Source organism: Neurospora tetrasperma, assembly GCF_000213175.1.
Source record: "Neurospora tetrasperma FGSC 2508 unplaced genomic scaffold NEUTE1scaffold_81, whole genome shotgun sequence".
Classification (NCBI taxonomy): Eukaryota; Fungi; Ascomycota; class Sordariomycetes; order Sordariales; family Sordariaceae; genus Neurospora; species Neurospora tetrasperma.
The window spans coordinates 7,892,059-7,914,420 of NW_009799179.1; the positions used below are offsets into that span (position 1 = coordinate 7,892,059).

Sequence of the window (22,362 nt, forward strand, 5' to 3'; positions counted from 1 at the left end):
AGTAATATACCGGTTAATAAATCCCTTCTTATATAATTCAGTAATATTCCTTTAAATATTTATATACTAATTTAAATTCTTTTTTACTATTACCTTAATTATAGTATTAGACGTTACCTCTTAAACGGCAAATATATATAGAATTATAGGTAATACTTAATTGTACTATTTATTATTATTATAATAATTAATATATATAGTACGACTAAATATTATAAAATAAGCCTATTTTATATTTAAATATATAATATAAGGGATAGCGGATTCTTTATAATTAAATTATAGTAAGAAGGTTAATAATAATATAATATTAAAGGAAAGACCTTAGGAGAACGGAATATAAAAGAAAAAAGAAATTTATATTATATTAATACTTTTTTATAAAGTATAAACTTAAAGGGGTTATAATAATAGTAGTAATTATATAGTGGGGGTTAGGGGTAGTAATTAAAGGAGGGGGGCGCGCTGGGGTTTAAAGAAAGGGCGTTAGGGGGGCTGGCGCTAATAGAGAGAAACTATAGGAGGGAAGGCCGGAGGGTAAAACGCTAGAGCGAATAGAAGGGGGGCCGATAGACGAAGTATTAGGGCGGATAGAGGTAGGGATTAGCGGGTTACTCTTAGTAGAATAAGGAGTTTAGGGGCTAAAGCCCGGGGGCGAAGCCGAATTAGCGGGGGGGAATAATATATAATAGGGTATTTAAAAATATTAGGGGAATTAGAGGAAATAAATTAGTATTAGGTAGAGAGGGGGATAATATTATTTACTTTAGGGGATTAAACCGCTATTAGAGAAAAGAAGAAAAGAGGAAGAAATTTAAAAAGTAAAGGGAAGGGGGATTATATATACGGATTTAGAGAGTACGAACGCTAAAACTATTACTTACTACCTATTATTACCTACTGCTAATTATTATTTAGTATAGTAATTCGCTATATTAGACGGAAGGTATAAATACGTTAATTAGTAATATAGGAAATAAGTTTATAATTAAAATAGAAATCGCGAATATATTAGAGACCGATTATAAGGGTAGGTAGGAGAGGGGTAGGGAGGGGGAAGGAGGGGGGTAATATTATAAGGCTAGCGCCTAGGTTATAGATTCTAGTCTCTAGAATTAGAACTATTATTAACTATAGTAGTACAGAGTATGTAGCCCTAATAAAAACCTCTCAATGCTAGTAGATCCGTATCTTAGATAGACTTTTCTTCCTTTATAGAACCTTAATTAAACTATACGACTAGTACCTATATTAACCGTGCTGTCCCCATTATAGATAATAGCTAGCGGTTTTAGTTTTAGGGTTTACGCTTGGGACCGCATTGTGAACTCAGACCTCTTGGGGTGTATGTTAGAAATATTACTAAAAATGGAAGCCTGAGGCATTTAATCGATAAATTCAATTTTTCTACTATAATCTAGTAATTTGGTCCGTGCGCGAGTGCGCCAGCGCCCAGGAAAGAGGAGGTCTGAGCGCTGAGATAACCTTCAGGGCACAGAACCATTTACAAATTCAGCGACATAAACTCACCAATCGACCAACCAAAAGGAACACTTACTTACTATACTTAATTACAACAAAGTCAGACGAGGGAAAAAAAGCTCAGGTTTGTACCAGCACTAAAAAAACATATAGAAAAAGGATACCAGCGGGTTATTTTGATTCAAGGAAGACAAGACGAAGACGTAAAACGAAAAAGAAAAAAGAGAAAAAAAAGAAATGCCCAATAACAGGATTGAACTGTTGACCTTCGCATGGACTTGATATCAGGAAGAACACCAGATATTAGTACGACGCTCTAACCAGCTGAGCTAATCGGGCTGGGTTGTTTGTTTGACTCTTTGCATACATTTATAATGTATACATGATGCATCAGACTGGGTTGGCTGTTATCCTCTCGCAAACCGGTAGACTATGGAACAAAGGTTCGGAAGTGTATAAATTCTATCTTAGATACCTACCCTACTTCCAACAGATCTAGTTCTTTAAGTTGAACCGTAGAGATCCCTATAGGGATTGCGCCCAAAGCCACCAAGGGCATCACCACGAACACCGCAAAAACCACGCGCAACAAAAAAGGAACGAGCCCAGCGGCCGCCATCTCAGCAAGAGAAAAAATCGCCAAGATGACTGATAGGTACACGTATAAAGCAAACAAGGCCAGTTGCCGTATGGACTTCCACAAGAGTCCGACTATGAAGAAGAAAAGCCAAACGAGAAAGTGAAAGTCGTAGACAATGTCAGGGACAATGACATCGATCTCCTCCCAATCCATCCTCTGTTGTGGTGGAGGTTGCACTATCTCTTCCCAATCCCTTCTCTCCTGTTGATGAGGCTCAATGACATCGATCTCTTCCCAATCCATCCTTCTTCTCTCTTGATGAGGTTGAGGTCGTTGTTCCTCAAATAGCTCAGGTTCTAGCAAAATCATCCGCCGGATCAACCTAGCATTTCCCTGAGCAACAACCCTCTCTAACCATACTTCTTGATCTATTGCTTCTGGAGCTCCCTGGGCCTGAAGAGCAACTTGTTCGTCTTCGACCTCAATGTCTCCCTGGTTAGCGGCGTTGTCTCCGTTCACATTCGCATCCTCGTCGTTGTCCCGGTTGTCCTCTTGTCCAGTATCGGCTTGTTCGCCCTGGCCCTCCTCGATCAAATTCGGATCAGCAGCGTCCCCCATGTTTCTGCGCTGCTCTTCAGCTTGTCTCTGCTCACGCCGAAGCTGTCCGAGCAAACGAAGAAGACGTCTTGCAAGATGAACCAGCACGGGAGCAGCTTCTGGACCCCCAAACCCATATTCTTGCTCCCAGTCGACATCGTCGTCGTCGTCGTCGTTGCCGCCGTCGCCGTCGCCGCCACCGTCACCTAGATCCTCATCATCGTCGTCGTCGCCATCATCATCATCATCATCATCACCGAGATAATCCACATATTCATCGTCATCACCCTCATCAAAGATCCCTTCATGCACCACAACCAAATGGTGATACACGCGCTCTGCGGCAGCTTCCCCTTCAAACATCTCCAAGCATAACCAGCACAAGTGGGTGTGGCATGCCGGACAAGTGACGTGGTTACACCCATGGACTTTAACAAGGGGGATCGTGCATTTCGGACAGTCTTGAATGCCCTGCTCTGCTTTGGCGAGGGCCATCGAGTGTTCCCCATGCGCTAGATGGTCTTGGAACTCGAGGCAGGTCATGCCTCTGGCTGCGTGGCCTTTCTGGCAGCGTGTGCAGATGTCGACGAGGCAATGGGGACAGGTGATGTGTGGTGCTGTGACGAGATTGTCATTGGGTTCAGGGACGACGTAGACGTAGTCGCAGTCGGTGGTGGGACAATTCTGCAATCTGTGTGGACGGCCCTGGACGTACGATTTGAACGAGGCAGTGAGGAGACGTTCAAAGGTATTGGTTTTGACCATTGTCTGGATCTCTGGAAGGCCAAGAGTGCGGCCACAAATGGAGTTGTCGATTCCTGTGGAGGTACTCGATGGTTTGGGCGCCTGACAGACGACCCGATTGCACCAGCTCCCTATCGAAAAGGTGCTCGAGCAGAGGTTGTGGAAGCAATTACCACAGTAGACATGTTTGCACTGAGTGATTACGGGTGACTCTGCCGTATCACCACATATCACACAGCACTCGTCTGCTGTGATAAACCCCCCGGGGCTTAACCTCTCCTCGTGAATTTGGTCGCAGACGGGGAGCTGGCGTACCACCTCCATCGCCTCGACGAGAACTTCACGGCTCTCTCCGCTGAGGCTGAAGTGTGGTTCATCGTCGAGTGATTGGACAAGCTTCATCTGGTGAGTGTTTCTGGCAAAGGAGGCCTTACTCAGAAGCTGTTTAAGAGTGTTCTGAACCCATTTTTCTGGACCCTTGAACATCATTTCATACTCCAGTCTAGCCATTAGCATTTGCTGCGGGTCTAACGGCAGTGGTGACTGATTGAGAACCTCGACAGCTCTCCTGGCGTCATTCTCGTTCTGAAACAAGGCCGACACTCTCATCATGGTCGGCAAAGTCTCAACTTCTTGCTCTTTGAGGGGACCAAAGTTCGTAAATAGCAAAAGTACAGCTCTCAGAGCACAGCTGTCTTCGAACTTTGGCTTTTTCGTAGTCCACTGCGCACCCCTCAAAAGCTTCGGAGGAATTTGCCTCGTGATCTCTGCCAAAAATACACTTGGTGGAAGCTCCAAGAGCTCGAGTGTCCCGGAACCAGGACCGGAAGAAGAATACTGGGTGGTGACCAGCTTGCCGCGAACCTTGATCTCCCCAGACAGAAACAGAGTATGGATCGCGAGGAGACTTGACGGATCATGGTTCATTTTGATGGTGTACTTGAGGAATTGTCTGCCCCAGTACACATTGACCCTCTTGGACTCTGCTTTGTAGTAAGGGAGGTGAGCCATCTCTGGCTTGACCTCGTAGACCTCCATGCCAGGACCGAAGGTGACGCCAACTCCTGATATCTGGCGGTTTTCCATAGTGGGTGAACCCTATATCAAGGACAAAATTTGTTAGCCTTGCTCGCCAGAAGAACCATGATCTCAAGACAAGCGAGTGTATGAGTTTTCGCAAGACTTACGCTCATGTAGTCTTTGGAATTGTTTTCGGTGACGGTTGATAAGAAGCGCTCCAAGGAACCTTGTCCGGACCTTCTTGATGAGTTTTTTCCGTCCATGATGTCGATTTGTCAGGGAGCTTGCTGGAGCTGGCAAGTCTTCTCGCGATGACTGTTGATAGTTGCGGGCTGAGGGAGTGAATACTTTTCAGAGAGATGGCCAACTTCAATCTGCTTGTGATTCTCGAGGAATCAAGAGTTTGAAAGTAACTCGAAGGACGGGGGAGCTCAGGCTTTTTAAAGTCGCCAAAAGAAAACCAAAAACAGACCTGGTGCCTCTCTGGCCACAGCTCATCAGCAAGGTCAACGCTCGTCCTTCAAAGAAAAATTGAATAGTCAATTTTGCCGGACATGCGAGCAGCAGCATTTCTCATGAGGTCCGCTGCGCTGCGCTGACACTCATTCAACTGACAACTTGGACATCCTTCTCGCCACATGCGAGATGCCGCCAACAAAAACAAGCCATGACAAGTAGCAACATTGCCGTAGCTTGCTCGAAATATGCAATCCTCTCTTGGCAAAGTCGAGGGGTTGTCAATGGGTGGAAATGGCCAGTTTTCGAAGCATCGTGTTGACAATTCAGCAGTAATCTTGGTGGATTGGCGAAGGTATCTGGGAAAAATTAGATGGTGCAGCATGGAAGCTCGGACGATGCAAGATAAAAAATTCTGTACATGCCCGGGCAGGTGGTGGCAGTCCGTTCCTTCTTATATCAATTAACACTCCTATGCGGAGGGATCAGGAAAGTGCAACCAGAAGGCAGATAGCGGAACAACCTGAGGTCCGGAGAGTGACTCAAGAGAGGTGCTTTTCCAAGGGTTTCCAAGTCTGTACATGATAAACCCACAGTACAGAGCCAGAATCAAGTGCATCACCCTGTTTTCTATTACATGCTACGCTGCACTGCACGTCAATCTCCGGTCGATAAGTGATCTGGTTGATAAGAGATTCGGTACTAATCTACATATATGTGGGCAATCACAGTAAGTTGGCAATGATGGTGTTGACTCAGCGAAACAGGCAATTGCTGTAGAAGCCCGCCAGCTACGTAGCTGCCCAAGAAATGACTAAATCCTGAAGAGCTCCAAAAGACAGAGCTGGTTCCAGTTTCTGGTCGGTGGTGACCAAGCTGGCGTCAAAAAAGGTTGCAGGTCAGAGGGGGAAGGGTTACCTAAGAATCTTATCACGCAACTTGAATCAGTTCTGTTAGCCGATAGTTAGACATCTAGACATCATAATTCCAAGTTTGGTCTTTTCAATAAGTGTTCGTTGATATTTCATACTATACTACGCGGTACATTCTCTCCGGGGTATCATTTCAGCTCCAAACGAGCGACAGGATGAAAACATGCTAAAAATCAAAAAGGAAACATATCAGAAAAATTTCCCGACCAAGACAAAGCGGGCATCACCTCCAACTTCCATCAAGTCCTACCCAGTTGATACCTGGTCCCATTCAGCTTCAGAAAGCAGCCGGACTTCTCTCCCCCCTAAACCCCGCATTATACTCGCTTCTCTTCCTCATTACAAACGCCAATGCAAGTGTGTAATCTGTACTATACCTCTTCTGCGGTAGGTGCATCAGCGGACGCATTATCTTCTCTGCCAACCTCTCAGCCGTCATCTCGTTCCAGTTCACGTTACTCGCCACATCACCCCACAAATTCAGCAGCAGCTTGAACAAGCTCCTGTGTGGCCCCTTAATGCCCTGCAATGCTTCCTCCCATAAATCAATGCCCTTATCCAACCGGGTCGCCGAAGACCCAGACATGGTTGCTTGCCGCGACATGGAGATCCACCGCTTTGCCACCGATTCCGGGACTAAAGGTTGGGGAAGCTCCGAGAGGAACAAGAGAATCAAGTCGGCAGCTTCGTAAACGGTGAATTGGTTCCAATCCATAAACTTGCCATATCCGTTCTCGGGTGAGCTGAAGATGGTTTTGAGCCGCTGGAGGCGATTGGGGTCGCCTTCTTGCGCGAAAATATGCGGGGCGCGCAGCCCGTGGTCTTGGATGAAGTAGACGCAGCGAAGGATGCAAAGGGGGTAGTCACGCGTGGAGGAGCCGCCGCTGTCGTGGCGGGTGCCGGCGAGACCCTTGGCTACAGACATGGAGTCGGCGAGGGAGACGCCGAAGACGGCGCCAGAGGGAGGTTTGTTGGAGACTGGTTGGGGAGCTGGGGATTTGGAAGTGGGGGTGGGAGGGGTGGGAGGCATGGCCATGGTGAAAGGCGTAGCAAAGGGGGTGCTACTTAAGCCGAAGGCTAGCGACAAGGATGGGGTGGATGATTTGGCGGAGCTGGTGCTGGCCGTTGAGTGGGAGCGTTGGCGGCTGAAGCTGAAGCCTTTCAAAGCTGAGGAAATTCGGGAGCTGCTTCTTCGTAGCATGGTGGGTTTCGGAGAGTTCGTGAGGTTGGAAGTGGATGTGGTCGGTCGAGGAACAGGTACCACTGGGCGAGGGTTCTCAAAGAGGGAATCGCGGTCTTGGCCGTACGTACGGACTGGTGAAAGACCGCCGCTCATTTGCGGAAAGTGACTGACCGGAACTGTACGAGGTGAGACGGCCGCCGATTCACTTTGGGTTCGATGATGCGGGTTTTGGTTTCGGGGTTCGACATCCAGAAATGTGCCATCAAGATACGGGTTGCTGGTACAAGAGTCGGATGTGCTAGAATTGTATTCGCTGCGAGTGACGGAAGCACCTGACGACGAAGATCGCCTCGGTGACCTTAGCGGTGGTGTCGGAGGTCGAACCGGCATCTCTCTGAGTTCATCCAGCATCTCGTCGAATTCGTCCTGTGTCATGTTGATATAGGTTTGTGGTATCGGGACATCCGATGTTTTGGCATGGACAAAGGGGTGGGCGTCATCGTCCAAATCGATAGCGCTATCAGGGGCCTTGTCGGTCGAGGCCGAATGGGCACTGTTTCTCTGGCCTTCGAAATGGTCCATCTCGCGGTCGACAGCGGCGAGAGCATTTCCGTATAGCGCATCGAGATAATGTTGGAGCTTTGCAACAGCGCCGTTGTGGCGGGCTTCGTCTTCGAGTCGAGCAGCAACACGGCTGATCTGGGCTAGTGCGTCGGCTAACTCGTCCTTGCCATCAGATACCACAGAGGCAACCTCCATGAAAGTTCCCCTAACCGGACTTTGCTGTTCGCTTTGTTGTTTGCTAGAAGTTCTTTTTTTGCACATGTACTTAGTAAACCTGCTCAACCTCACGTTCGAAGCTTCGTACTGTCGGAAGCGCACTTACAACGCAACTAGATCGACCGCCAGTCCCAAGCTGGCCTTGTACACCTCCAACGTCCATCGCAACTTGGCAATATGCCCCCTACTGGCCATCCATCGCGACTTCTTGTCCTGCCTGGAGAGACCCACGCGGTCTAGAATGGAGATGCATCCCTGCAGTTCGTTGATGATGGTGAGGCAGTAGCTGAGTACTTCGGGAGTTCGTTGCGCCAACTGTTCAGGAAAGGATGGGACATCGTCCTTAAGAATCTCGAGAATGCCGTTGAGGGAATGGAGTTCGCTGGACACGGGATCGAGGTCGGCGCGCGATTCACGAACCTCGCGCATGAGGCCGTGGATGGCGGTGACGGTCTTTGCGATAGCGGCGATAATTGCGGAGCACCCGGCGTTGATGGCGCTGGAGACAGTGGTAACAAGACAGGGTTAGCCATGATGTCGCTTTGGACAAGACTCTCCGTCTGTCTCTTAACTGTTCTTCTGGTGTTTATTTTTCCTCGGGGACACGCGATTACTTACATGTACTGCTCCATGTTGCCCGACCCGAGCCTACCAGCCATATGGTCGGCGGCGTTTTGGTGAAGCGCCGTGGTCGCCATGGGGAATACTGCTCTCCGGTGGTCTTGTCTACACCGATTTACGGTTGTACCGGGTACTATGGAGTATCACCGACAGTCCAACAAGGCAGATGAGGAACCGAACAAGACAGAAGGAAAAGGCAGACACGAGGTCGAGACCCGCTGGGGGAGGACTGGAGTATTAGTGTAATCTGATCTCTAGCGTCGGTAGCTGTATCTATCTGACTGATGCCCACGGTTGCTTTGTATTGCTCACCTTACATGGTATATGGATCGTCAAGTGCCATTGGGTGGTGTGTGACAGCCGAACCGGGACCCTTGTTCCGCATGTCCCCAAAATCCATCGGGAAGGTGGCATGGCGTACCGTGGATGGGATGGATTGGCGTGATGATTGGCGGCGGCCAAACTCCCGTCTTCCCTGCAGTGCCTTCTGCACCCGTGGACCGACTAACCACCGGCGTTGATGGCGTCTTCTTGGGGACGTCTTGGCGTTGCTGGAAGATGGGGAATGAGTGTAAACGACTGTCATGGCTACACAAAACCGACGGCCAATACCTATGGTAGGACCTGTCGCACTCGCCTATTTCCTCCATCGTCAGAATTATCTTTTTTTTTTGTCATTCTCAGCGGAGGCAAAAAAAGAAAAGAAAAGAAAAACAAGCCATGTCCAAGTTTTCTCAAGTTACTTCGCTTTCAAACAAACCATCATATCTTGCGGGCTTTTTCTTCTTTATCCCCTGAAGCGAGACTGCTTTGCGTCCGCCGCAAGTCCCATTGAGCCCACAATAAGATAGAAGATCGCGATACCTGGCCTCCGTCCACTTTCCGCTTGTGGTTAAAGGCAACCTCTTCCCCTCAACCTGCCATTGGCCGGCCGGTCTATTCGGCCCACCGATCACCTTTGAGTTCAGGCACTTTCTGTTCCTGGGTGGGTGCCCGGTTGTGGTCGTGAGGGTGTGTGCAGTCGTACATCGTGACCTCCATTGTATGAGACTGCAGTGGACTCTCGTCGGCACTTTCTCCATTCTTTTGTCCGTCCGTCCGTCCTGCCTGTCAAGTCCGCTGCTGTGGAATGGAAAGCGATACAGTGGGAATGGAAATCACCAGTGTGGTGTGGTGGGGGGTCCGCGGGGGCCGGGGGGTTTCGTCAACCGTTCCACTTCGCTGTACCGGTACGTAGTACGCTAAGTGTAAGTATGTAATGTAAAAAGAAACGAAGGATCCACACATGGTCGTGCGGGGGAGAAGAGATGTCCACGAGCCCGGCACCCGGACCTCGTCCACCACTCACCACAAGGCCGGCCCGATTTCCAAGACAAGACACGGCTCGGCCCAGTCACTCGCTGCAAAGAGGAAGAAGAAGATGATGAAGAGAGTCTATGCAGGTCTCAGATTTCCCATTCTAAACAAGTGAGTCCGGTATATCTTCCAGAAACTCAGCAGTCAGCAATGCCTCTGATTTTCCGCACCCTTCACCAGGAAAGTCGACAAAACTATCATATCATTGAGTTTACTCTAATATTGCAGGGAATCTCCTTTCGGAACTCTACTGGCCCAAAAGGAGGTTGTTTTTGGGTGAAATACTACATTCTGGGTTGCAAAGCACATTTGGCCTAGACACATATCTTGAAGAAGCAAAGAGGTGTCAGTCAGTGCAACTTCCGTAAAAGTGAAATTGTGGGGCAAATTCTCCAAGTTTCCGGGACTTCGACAGCGTTTCCCCCGGAGGAGACTGCCGAGGACCGGCGGCGATCTTTCCGTTTCGCTGTCGTCGGTCATTGTCTAAGTCAACAGTGTCTCTCTCGAAGTTGTCGAAGATACATATCTAAACCACGTTCATTAAACATGTGCGCTCGGCAGGTCTCAGAACCATTTGAGCGAGGGCAACATCTCTCGCTCAATACGTACAATACATATCCAGCAGCAACCATCGACCATCCATCAAGCCATCCATCCATCCATCCATCCATAAGCACTGCATTTTCGGTGGTACATAGATATACGACTGGTTAGGTACCGACCGAGCCGAATGCGCCGCTTAACCACACAAACCGCTTTTGATATTCAGCTGGGTGAGCAGAACAGTCAAGAGTTTATTGGAGTGCTTGGACCCAGCTGAGCGTGATCAATCATCGTCAAATGTGATGATCCAGACTTTGAACAGACTCACAGACTTTCTTTTGTCCTTTCAGCGTTGCATTCTCTGCCGCCCGTGTCCCCATACCTCCTCCTCCCCTGCTCTCAACAAGCCATGTTGCCGTGCTGAGAAACGTGGCGCCGAGAAGAGACAAGAGAAGAAGTGATGGACCGGAAACAAAACGTGGCCCGTGCGGCTCCCAATATGTATCGGTCTGCACCCTGCAAGCAATTCGATAGCGTGAAACAAACAAGGGGACCATGGAACGTCTGACCACCGTCTTATCTCTTTGATGAAGGATGCTATGAGTGAGGAGTGATCGGATCGTTCAAAGATGAGCTCTCGAATTAATAAAGATTGTCTAGGAATCAAAGGAATCTTGAGTGAGTTTCATGTTCAAGTTGTCACATCTTTGCGGTTGGTTGCGTTTGGTGATCAGTCTCTGAGATGGTTGTGTGACTCGAGAAAAATTAAGGCCTGAAAAGGAAGACGATGATGAAGGCAGCTAGGATGCAATTGAACAGGCAATGATCGTTGTGTTTCGGCCGTCGCACATCGTGGATTTTGGAGGATCATTTTCATGTTATCATTCTTGGGAAGGTTTGGATGGTCACCCAAGCGGGAGGGAAATTGCTATGCTTCACTAACAGGAGATGCTGTAGACAGCATACATTTCTGTTAAGGCCAGTTAAGATAAATCACAGAGGTGGCATTTCATCCAAGCATACAGCGAGTTAAACAACCAAAACGTCGAAACAGCAGCTCCGAGACTCGGTACGTATGCCATATGTTCAATAGTGGTGTTTATACACTTGCTAAGATATATACAGCAGAAGTATGTCGTAAAAGTATGTGCAAGCGCTAATTGATCCCCCCAAAAATGCCAAAAAAATTCCCATCTGTTTTATCCGAATTATCAGGACCCTTTTTCATCCCGACAACTCAGGCTGAAGTGGCCACACTTGGCACTTCACTATCACCACCACCACCATTCCTTCTTCAACCGCAGAGCCTCAGACCAATTCCACCCATTTAAGGGAGGCACTGGCTGTACCAATCGTTCGAGAACTTGCAAGTGCCCGAAGCGCAAGTGGTAGGGCCAGTCCAGCCCTTACCACCGCACTGTCCATAAAGGGCAGCAGCACGGACAGCCGAGTTACCGCCGTTGGTAGGCTGGGGGGTGCTAGCCTTGGTAGTAGAAGCAGGCTTGGAACCACCGCACTGTCCACTGTGAGCAGCGCCGGTACCCGAGTCACTGCCGTTGGTAGGCTTAGGGGTGCTAGCCGTGGTAGAGGTAGGCTTAGGGGCGCTAGCCGAGGTAGGCTTGGGGGTGCTAGCCGTGGTAGCAGGAGCAGGGCTTGAACCACCAGAGCCACCAGCGGGGCAAGTGAACAGCGCGGGGCCGGGGATCTGGTACGGCTTACCGCCGTTGTCGGTCTTGCCACTGCCACCGTAGATGTTGATGAGGATACCCGGGTCGGAGGCCGAGTAGGCACCGGGGAAGCTGACGGTGTTGGAAGGCGAGGTGCTGCCGCCGCCGGTGACGTTGATTTGGGCGCAGCCAATGTAAAACTGCGCGCCGGCTTGCGAGCCGGCGTTGTGCAGCGCAATGATCTCGGCACGCATGAGGTACTGGCCCGGAGCGATACAGGTCGGCATGTTGAAGTAGGACCAGCCGTCGTTGGCGATCAGGTCATCGACGGCCCACTTGCCGTTGCTGAGGCCGGCTTCGGCGACCTTGAACCACTTGAGCCCGGAGGTGCCGGTGGTGGCGGCGTTGTCGACCTTGGTGAGGTAGACGATGATGGGACCTGAGAGAAAGACACGTTAGCGGACCGTCAAAAGACATATGCTAAGAAGAATATGGGCGGAAACTTACCCTTGTGAGAAGCAGCAATCGGGTTGTCAGCGTCGTTGGGGCCAGAAGCACCGCCAATCTCGTGTCCCCACCAGTGTCCAACCTTGGCACCGGCCGGAACGGTAAGGACGTTGCTATCTTTCATCGTAACAGCGTTGCAGATAATGTCAGAGGACATGACGTCGGTGACGGGGTTGTTGTTGGCAGGAGCACGGATGCCCTTGAGCTGGCCCTGATCGGCACCGTTGACGGACACCTTCTGGAAGATGGTGTGGGCGCTGGCCGAGGCCACGAGGGCCGCGAGGATGCTTCCGGTCTTCATGTTGGACTGTTGTTAAGGAGTGACTATGGGTAGGGCTGTTGTTAAGGAGTGACTATAGGTAGGGCGTTGTGCTGGTTGGTTGAACAATGGAATGAAACTCGAGAAGGTGACGGGAATCGGCAGCACTTATACTCGTCTACCATCAGCCATCCTCGACGTCTTTGAGATTCTAGGCCTTCGGTATACTGTCGCCCCTTTTCCCTTGATATCTCGGATGGCAGTACCGCCTCCCTGTATGATTGGCTGAGCTCCTAGGTCATCCTGGTTTTTTTGAAACTTCTCGAACGCGATGCGAAATTCCAGTCCATGAACGTGGGATGCCATCGTGTCGTAGGTGCGCATAAATCTGGAACTGATGTCTCCATCATGGTACATAGCGCTCTTCCCCGGATTTTCCTGCCTGACTTGAAGCCAAGCCATTGTTTCAAGACCCCAGCGTGGCCCTGCGAAATCTCGCTAGATGCCAGAATACGATCGGTCCGCTTTCCGACTTTCCGAATCCCCAGTCTCGCATCCCTTCTAGCCCGGATCGGAACTCTTGGCAGATCGGAGTTCTGCCAACGGTCTTCCGAGATTTCCTTTTTCGGGTCTATAATCGAGGTGAAAGGGGGCATGCACGAACCCAAACCTCGTGGGCGGCTCCGGGAAGACCGAGTGCATCGGCCGAGATTGCTGTGCTACCCTGTGACAGGTCGGTGGTGCATGTAGCCAAATTCAATATACTACTGCCGATGCCATCTCCATCTACACCTTGGGTTTCGGACGTAGGAGGTAGCAATAGTGATAGATATCGGGATCAGTAGCCCTCGCCTTGGCGGTTGGAATGTTGGCGATGACCTCGACATCAAACGGCAGCTGCGGATGGTCATATCGGAAGGCCGAGTAGCTCACCGAGATCCAGACACCGTCATCGGCCAGACTCTGGCGAATGCCTTGGGCCATAGCCAAAACCGCATCGTCGCCTGCGCAAGAGATAGCATCAGCTGTGCTCTTGTCGATAACGAGATGGTATTTCTGGGAAGATATCTTGGGAACAGAAGCGAGATTTGTAGCACCAGCAGTGATGTATTGCATCGTCACATCGCCAAACGCCGTCATCTCGAGGTGCCGGCCTCTTTCTATCGCCAAAGGCTCATAGTCAACATTGGTAATGTTAACAAAACCACGCATCCGGAGCTGGACTTGCAAGTCACTCGTGCCAAAACCCAGATGCAGGATTCTGGCATCAGAACCGGGCAACTTGTTGAGAAAAGCCTCAAGAAGGGGCATGAACGTAGACGACGGGAACAGCCATTCAAAGGCCGTCTCCGACTCAAAACGTTGGTGCCAGTAGCTCTGCTTGTCAAAGTCGGGCATTGGGGTGTTGATCCGAGGCCAGCCTCTGAAGTGGTGTCCTGACTTGAAGTTCCTGTTCTTGTCCCCGCCGTCTGGACTTGAAACATGAAACATCTCAGTTCTTGGGATGAACTCCTGTCTTGAGCGTCTTTCAGTTTTTGGTGGCGGCAGTTTGCCAAGACAAAACCAAAGCTCAAGGCAGCAGCTGATAGCAGCTGGCGAAGGAAGAGCTGTTGGGTGTGCCAGCGGCAGAGTGGGTCTACAAATCACCGCAACTGCCAATCGGCACACGCTCAGTCTCGGTTGCCCTTCGTTTGCTCTTAACCCTATTTTGCTCCTTGACATCACCCTGCAATTTAACGTCAAACCAACAAGATTCCTGTTGGTACTGGTTATTTCAAATATTTTTGCATTGAAGATAACGAACTTGATGACAATCGATCTAGATCTATACAAAGGCAACGCTGAACACAGAGTACGAGAGACGAAAGCGCACATCGAAACCAACAGCGACCAAAAGCATCGCGGTCTAGAAAGGAAAAGAGACAAATCATCATGACTATGACCACCAACATTCATCACTCCTCCCAAGTGTCAAACCATGTTCTTTGAACGCCATACAAAAGGAAGGGAGAACAGAAAAGAATAAAAAACGGGAAAATGTAGCAATCTGAACCATCCAACTCCCTACCATATCTTCAATCAAACAACCACCCGTCAAGCATCCTGAGCCTCCATCATCTTCTTCGTGATCAGCTCTGACAACAAGGTCAGCGTAGCCGCCGCTGACAACAGCGTCAAGTAGGGCACATCCACCTTGAAAGCCTGGAAGATCCACGCTCTAAACTCGGCAGCCAACATGCTGTCCACACCCACCTCGCTGATCGGCTTGGTCAGGTTCAGCTTGTCCTCGGGAATCAGCACCAAGTTGGAGAACTTCTTGGAGATCATCTTGAGGACGGCGTCCTCGACCGAGGCGCCCGTGGCAATGGCCTCGGCGACTTCGGCGGGCATACCGCTCGCTGCGTTGCTGCTGGCCGCATCCGTGGACTCGTCGAGCGCGGCGGACAGGAGAGAAGCGCGCGGGTCACCGAGCACGGGGGAGGTGCCCTCGAAGCCCTTGGCGCGCAGCTCCTTGAGGCCAAGAGGCTCGAGACCGGTGAGGACGTGGGCGCGGGCGAGCTCGTCGTAGCTACCGGGGACAGCAGTGGGGGTGGCCAGGGAGGCGTCGATGATTTGCAGCATTTCGTCTTCGTTGATGGCTTGGATACCCTTGCGGAGGAGCATGGCTTCGATCTCGGGGTTCTCGTGCAGGTAGCCGACCTCGGAAATCATGCCCAGACCGATGGACGTGGCAGGCAAACCGAGGGAGTGGCGGTGGCGCGCGAAGACGTCGAGGAAGTAGTTGGCCGAGCAGTAGTTGGACTCGGTGGCGGTGCCGACGCTGCCGGAGATGGAGGAAGTCATGAGGAAGAAGTCGAGCTCGGAGTCGCGGCCGCGGATGGCGTTGTGTAGGTTCCACGAGCCGACAATCTTGGGCTTGAGGCCAGTGAGCCAGTAGTCGCGGGGCATGGTGGTGAAGAGAGCTTCCTGTTTCGAGAAAGTTACCGGTCAGTATTTGCTTCATAATCATCAGCATCGGAAAAGGGGGAGTGAAACTCACATCAAGACCCATAGCAGCCTGAATAACACCGCCAATCGGCCCATCGATACCATTGACAGCCAACTCAACATCCTCCATGTTGATAACATCACCACGAACCACTGTCACCTGCGCACCAGCAAGCTCAAGATCCTCGACCAAGCGACGAGCAGGAGCCCTGTCCGTACCGCTACGGCCCATGAACACAAACTTACGAGCACCACGAGCAAGCATCCACTTGGACATGGACCGACCGAGACCACCGAGGCAGCCAACAAGGAGGTAGCTCTTCTCCGGGCTGAGGACGGTGTCATACTTGAGCGGAAGAGTGGGGACAAGTGAGGCCTCGTTCTCGAGGGAGACCACGACTGAGCCAGAGTGGCCCTTGGCCGCCAGCGCGCGGAAGGCGTCGCGAACCTCGGAGACGTCAAAGACCTTGGGAGAGGAGGCAAGGTCCAGCTGGCCCTGGCGGTAGAGCGCGATGCTGTCAGCCAACAGTTGGGACCGGATCTTCTGTCCAGCAGTGGTCTTGAGAGACAGGATGTTGGCAATGTCAAAGGTCGTGACGGTGACGCTCTTGCGGAAGAGGGTCGAGTCGGTAGCGATGGCCTCAGCAAGGCTAGACTTGCCGACATGCACAAGACGTCCACAGTCGGCGAAGACGTTGCCAATCCTGGAGATAGGAGCAGCATCGTTGGCAAAGTTGAGGACGACATCGACGCCGCGGCCTTCAGTGGTCTTGAGCAGCTTGGCAACGAGAGCCTTGTCGCCCTTGGTGAAGACGCGCTCGGAGGGCAGGTTGGTGCTGTCACCAACGGCGAACACTTCGGCACCGGCGAGTTGAGCGACGTGGATGGCGGCCTGGTCAGCGGCGATGTCGCTTCCAGTGATGACGAGAACGGACTCGCCGGCTTGGACATGAGCACGGTTGTTGACGGCATAGATGGCGGTGCTGAGCTGAAGAGGAACGCTAGACAGGGTCGTGAAGTCCTCGTTGTCGGCCAGCTTCTGGCAAGCCCAGGCTGGGACACTTTCGGTAGTGGCAAAGTAACCGGGTGCCATGACGACGACACGATCACCGACAGCGATGTTCTCAACGCCTGCGCCGACCGTGGTGACAACGGCCGTGTACTGCGAAGTACAGAAGGAGCCGCTGGTGTTGTCGCCGTCGCCGTTGATGGCTTGGAGATCCTTGGTGTTCAAGCCCACAGCCTTGACGGAGACCTCAACGTGGCCATCAGCCAGCTGGACATCCTTGGCTTCCTCACGGCGGAAGAAGATGGAGTCAATCTGGCCGACCATGTCGGTACCAAGGCGGAAGGGTCTGGCATCCTTAAGCGGCAAAGCAAGCTTCTCAGCGCCCTGCTTCTCACGGAACACCCTGTTGAGAGTCTCCTCAGGGACAAAGCGGCTGACATGGAGCAGCCCAGCGTTCTGGACAAACTCGTAGTCAGGATCCGCCTCGATAAGAGCCTGCTGAAGAACCTCAACGACGTGCTTAGCCGACCTCTCAACAGGGGTACCCTCATGGTCAACATCAACCACAAAGAAGCGGAGCGATGGCTGCTCAAGCATCAGCGCACGGGAGAGACCGTAGACCACAGCATGTTCGGGCGAAGCAGACTGGAAGAGACGGCCGCCGGTGACCCAGACAAGGTTGGTGCAGTTATCAGTCAAAGTCTTGATGTGCTTCATCTCGTCCTCCGTGACACGCGAGAGAACGGGGTTCTCGAGCTCGATGGTGGAAATGACGCGGGTGTGCGCCGCGATGATGTCGGCAGTGACGCTCTCAAGCGGGATCCGCTTGGCCTCAAGACCAGTGATCTTCTTGGCCTGGGCGGCAATGGCGCTGTTGAGGACGTGGTCGGCATTGCGCTCGACGATGAGGACCTGCTTGGAGAGAGTCTTTTGCTGCTTGGTGGTGATCTCCTGGGGGGTTTGAGCGAGGATCGTGCCGGAGGGGGCTTGGAGGGTGGTGAAGCCGAGAGTTTGGAGCTTGTCGGCATCGGCAGGGGAACCGTTAACGATGATGGAGCCGTTCTCGTCAACGAGCTCCTTGGCGGCTTCAAGGTCCTGGGCCTTGGAGCCGAGGATGACGACGTCAAAGACTTGAGCGGCGGTGGAGGTCTTGCCTTCGTTGGTAAAGTCTTCAAAGGTGAGGGTGCCATCCTCAGAGTAAGAGCCGCTGACCAGTGTCTTGCACTTCTTGAAGTCAGTCTCGAGACGGAGGGTGTCAACCAGGAACTCGTTCAAGTTGACATCGAGGTTCAAGATGCGAAGTCTGGGGTGCTTGTGGATCAACAGATCAAGAGCAGCTCCCAAGCGAACAGTAGCATCATCAACCTTGCTCTCAGACTTGGCAGCATACTGCTCAATGTACTGCGAGAACTCCTCCGCATCACCGGCTCCAAGCCTGGTCACATCCGGCTTCCAAACAACGCGAAGCATGGGGTGACGCTCGTCACCCGCCTCCTGCTGGATGCCGCTCTGGTAAGAGACCTGTCTGCACCGGTTGATCTGGAGGAAGACCCGTCCCTCGTCATCGAACAGCTCGCCATCAACGCGGATAGTACCAAAACCAACCGCCTCAGAGGTGGCATTAACCTTGAGCTCCTTTTGCCCGCCGACCGGAGCGCGGAGGTGCATCTCCTCGATGTGCACAGGCACCTTAGCACGCAGCTCACGGACGACACCAGAGGTGCTAGCAATGATACCCGCCTGGAAGAGGGCATCGATCGTGATCGGGTGGATGAGGTACTCCGATTCGGTCGAAGGGCCGCTGCCACCGCCCTGGCGGAGCTCCGTCTTGGCCAACGTGTGCGGGTTCTCCTTCTTGCGGGGGTTCTGGATCTCGGTAAGGGATTGGAACTGGCCCTGGAAGTTGAGCCCGCCCTTGGCGAACTTGCCGTACCACGTGCGCGGCGCCTGGGGCTCCATGGTGGATGGCACGATGGGCAGGCTGACTTCCAGCGGAGCGGGTGCGGAGTCGATCTTGACGAGACCGTTGGCGTGCGTGGTGGCTGTGCCGTTAGTGTAGGAGCTGATGTTGAACTGGTTCCAGCCTGCGTCGGTGGCACCGCCGGGAAGCTGGGTGGGGTAGAGCGTGGTGAACAGCTCGACACCGGTGTCAGTCTCTTCGCTGCCGAGAGTCAGGGCCTTGGTGATGTTGACGTTGCGCAGGCTGAGCGCAGGCTCTTGCTCCTTGGCCACGTCGGCGACCTGGCACATGGCTTCAACCGCCATGGCGAGGTAGCCAGCGGCCGGGAAGACGGTGGTGGTGTCGAGCTTGTGGCCCTCCATCCAGGGGATGTCCTTGGCCTTAACGGCGTTCCTCCAGTTGGTGGAGATGCCATTGCCGCCGTGGACTTGAGAGCCGAGCAGGTCGTGGCGGGGATATTTGCGGTTGCGCCACTCGACGCTGACGCGGGACTCGTTGAATACGGTGCCGCTGTAGTCCCAGGTGTAGTTGGGCAGGTCGAGCAGCATCTTTTCCTGAGTCTTCACGTTCTTGCGCGCCTTGGGGCTGTTGAAGGCCGAGTCGACGTAGTTGACGCCCTTGAAGGAGACGTCGTGCCCGTGCAGGAAGAGGTCACCGACCAGGTTCAGGATGGTGGTGATGGAGTTCTTGCCACGCGAAAGGGCGGAGCCGTAGTGCACCTTGGTCTCGCTGATGTTGAGCTTAGTGCGGGTCTGCTTGATGGGAAGCTCGAGAGCGGAGTGGGGGCCGAGTTCAACGAGGTGCGAGGCGGTGTCCTTAATCAGACGCTCGACGACGTTGGCAAACAGGACGGGCGACTCCAAGTTGGCGCGCCAGTAGGCAGGACCAACGGCGTGGTTCACGACGGCATCGGTGACGGAGGAAATGAAGCGGATTCCGTTGCTGGTGGTGGGGAAGTCGTCGCCGTCGAGAGCCTCGGTGAGGAGGTCCTCGTACTCTTGGCCAATGACAGCCATGTGGTGAGAGTGGTAGGCCTTGCCATCGGTCTTGAGGACTCTGGCGAACGTGCCGGCCTGGTCGAACTGGGCACGGAGAGTCTCGATGCCCTCGGTGTCACCGGAGATGGTGACGCTCTCGGGGGAGTTGACGCAAGCAACACGGATCTTGCCAACGAGGCCAAGCTCGCTGATCTTCTTGTTGACATCCTCAGCGCCGAGACCGGCAGCCATCATGGCACCGACCATGGTGCTCTTGGTAACACAGTGGCCACGGTAGTAAGCGATGATGATGGACTGCTCGGGGGTGAGGTAGCCAGCGGTGTAGGCAGCGGCAATTTCTCCGGAAGAGTGGCCGATGACACTCTCGGGCTTGATGCCCCAAGAAGCGAGCAGCTGGACCAGAGCAACCTGTACAGCAGTGCAGACAGGCTGAGAGCGCGAGGCATGGTTGATCATGCTGGTCTTGGCCGGCTCGAGAATGGCACCCTGAAGAGTCCAGGTGGGAGCATGTGGGAGCATTTGCAAAGCAGCATCAAGCCTTTGGATAGTGCGACGGAAGCTGGGGAACTCCTTCATCAATTCCTTGCCCATCTCGGGCCACTGAGCACCCTGGCCGGTGAAGACAAAAGCCAAAGGAAGCTTGGAGTAGGTCTTGCCCTGGAGAGCAACGCGGAGGTTCTCGGGCTTGAGGTCATCCTTGAGAGTGTCCTGGCCGCTGAGAATGTAGCCACGAGTGCTGAGGTGGGTGCGCTTGACACCGAGGGTATAAGCCAGGTCGGCGATGTTGACATTCTCGAAGTCAATTGCAGCCGCAATGTCGGTGACTCTGCGCTCGAGAGCCGCGGTGTTGGAACCGGAGAATGGGAGGAACAAAGTCGAGCGGGTGAGGGAAGCCGGCAGAGAGCCGCGGTTGTATCCAACCGGGACGTGCATCTGGGGGGCCTCGAGAATGGCGTGGGCATTGGCACCACCATATCCGAAGGAGTTGACACCAGCACGGCGGAAGAGCCTGCCGGCGTTGTGAGGAAGGTTCTTCGGCCAAGGGGTCGTTTCGGTAACGATCTGAACGTTCCACTCATCGGTCTTGATCTTGGGGTTGATGTTCTTGACGCCATACGTGGGAGGGATCTCGCCCTTCTCGAGGGCCATGGCGACCTTGATGATGCTGGAAAGACCGGAAGCAGCCTCGGAGTGACCGAGGTTACTCTTGACGGAGCCGATCAAAAGGGGAGCACCTTGGGGCTTCTTGAACACGCGGGACACGGCCTCGACTTCGATCGGGTCACCAACGGCGGTACCGGTACCGTGGCACTCAATGTAGTCGGTCTCGTTGAAGCCGAGCCCGGCTTGGGCATAAGCCTTGCGGATCACGGCTTCCTGACCATCAGCGCTGGGCAGGGTGATACCGTTGGTCTTGCCGTTAGAGTTGACGGCAGTACCGCGGATGACGGAGCGGATCGGGTCTCCGTCACGGATGGCATCGCTGAGCCTCTTGACGAGAATGGCGCCGATACCATCAGCTCTGCCGTAACCATCGGCAGACGAATCGAAGGTGTGGCAGGTGGAGGTCTTGGAAAGGACACCAGCCTTCATAGTGGCGAGTTGCTGCTCGGGAGACTGGATAAGGTTGGCACCAGCCACGATGGCAGAGTCGCACTCTCCAGCAATCAAGGCGGTAACGGCCGCATGCAAGCAGTAAAGGGAGGAAGAGCAAGCAGTATCGATGACGAAGCTGGGCCCCTTCATGTTGAACACATGGCTGATTCTGTTGGCCAAGATGGTGGTACCCAAACCAGTCGCCGAGTAGCGATGAGTGTACTCTGAATCCTTGAGCTGCATAGTAATGAAATCCGTCACGAAGTTGCCGACATAGCAACCAATGTTGGCATCGGAGACCTGATCCAGCGTGAAGCCGGCGTTCTCGAACGTCTCAAAGACCACCTCGAGTAGCTTGCGCTGCTGGGGATCCATGTACGTGGCCTCGAGGTTGTTGATGCCGAAGAAGGAGTTCTCGAACCCGCGGATGTCGTCCTCGATGAAGTAGCCACCCTGCATGTTGAGCGAGCCGGGCCGGTCAGAGTTGGGGTGGTAGAAGCCATCGATGTTGAAACGCGACGGCGGGAAGCGGCTCTGGGCGGTGCGCCCGGCCTTGAGGAGCTCCCAAAGCTTGGAGCTGGAGTGGCTTCCACCGGGCAAACGACATCCTAGCAAGCGGGTGTTAGCCTTATGATCCGGGAAAGTTTAATGCTGTCACGAGTGTGGCTAGTGGCCAGACTTACCCATTCCAATGATAGCGATGGGCTCTTGAGGGTCCACGGCGCGCCCACTGTTGAGTCCGTTGAGGCCAGCGACGAAGCCATCGCCAGCGGCACTGGCACTAGTCGGAGTGGAAGAACCCGACGAGTAGTCGGAGTCGAGAGTGCTGTGAGGGGCCATCTTGAAAGATTTGATGAGTGGAGATGTGTCCTGTCAACGGATTGTGAAGAGATGGGAGTCTGAATGCTGTGAGGAGGAAGCACGAGTGTGTTGTTGGTGTGATAATGGGGATGCTGTGGAAGGTAAGTTGTGCTTTGATGGTGACGATCATCATCTTTCTTATACACTGTCTTTTCCTCGTTCGAGGTCAAAGACAATCATAGTTTCATCATCACCGTCACCGGCTTACTCGCGTACGGAGGAC

General features: G+C 52.8%; 5 protein-coding genes across 5 annotated transcripts; all 5 read right to left on the minus strand.

Moving 5' to 3' along the window:
- Positions 1–1,872: 1,872 nt before the first annotated feature.
- On the minus strand, positions 1,873–4,686 carry NEUTE1DRAFT_106244 (uncharacterized protein; the record flags this gene model as incomplete). Its single annotated transcript, XM_009858640.1, has 4 exons — positions 1,873–1,912; positions 2,142–2,444; positions 2,478–4,501; positions 4,591–4,686. The coding sequence occupies 4 exons, from the start codon at positions 4,684–4,686 to the stop codon at positions 1,873–1,875; spliced, it is 2,463 nt and encodes an 820-aa protein (XP_009856942.1).
- Positions 4,687–5,885: 1,199 nt separating this feature from the next.
- NEUTE1DRAFT_126657 (uncharacterized protein) lies at positions 5,886–8,544 on the minus strand (the record flags this gene model as incomplete). Its single annotated transcript, XM_009858641.1, has 4 exons — positions 5,886–6,978; positions 7,123–7,796; positions 7,881–8,273; positions 8,393–8,544. 4 exons carry the CDS (start codon positions 8,470–8,472, stop codon positions 6,089–6,091), a joined length of 2,037 nt encoding a protein of 678 aa, XP_009856943.1.
- Positions 8,545–11,397: 2,853 nt separating this feature from the next.
- NEUTE1DRAFT_133749 (uncharacterized protein) lies at positions 11,398–12,774 on the minus strand (the record flags this gene model as incomplete). The annotated part of the gene is made up of 2 exons (XM_009858642.1): positions 11,398–12,400; positions 12,469–12,774. The coding sequence occupies 2 exons, from the start codon at positions 12,767–12,769 to the stop codon at positions 11,622–11,624; spliced, it is 1,080 nt and encodes a 359-aa protein (XP_009856944.1).
- A 739-nt stretch (positions 12,775–13,513) lies between these two features.
- On the minus strand, positions 13,514–14,125 carry NEUTE1DRAFT_92506 (uncharacterized protein; the record flags this gene model as incomplete). Its single annotated transcript, XM_009858643.1, has 1 exon — positions 13,514–14,125. One exon carries the CDS (start codon positions 14,123–14,125, stop codon positions 13,514–13,516), a length of 612 nt encoding a protein of 203 aa, XP_009856945.1.
- A 369-nt stretch (positions 14,126–14,494) lies between these two features.
- Positions 14,495–22,118, minus strand: NEUTE1DRAFT_126660 (uncharacterized protein; the record flags this gene model as incomplete). Its single annotated transcript, XM_009858644.1, has 3 exons — positions 14,495–15,694; positions 15,768–21,886; positions 21,962–22,118. The coding sequence occupies 3 exons, from the start codon at positions 22,116–22,118 to the stop codon at positions 14,822–14,824; spliced, it is 7,149 nt and encodes a 2,382-aa protein (XP_009856946.1).
- Positions 22,119–22,362: the final 244 nt, after the last annotated feature.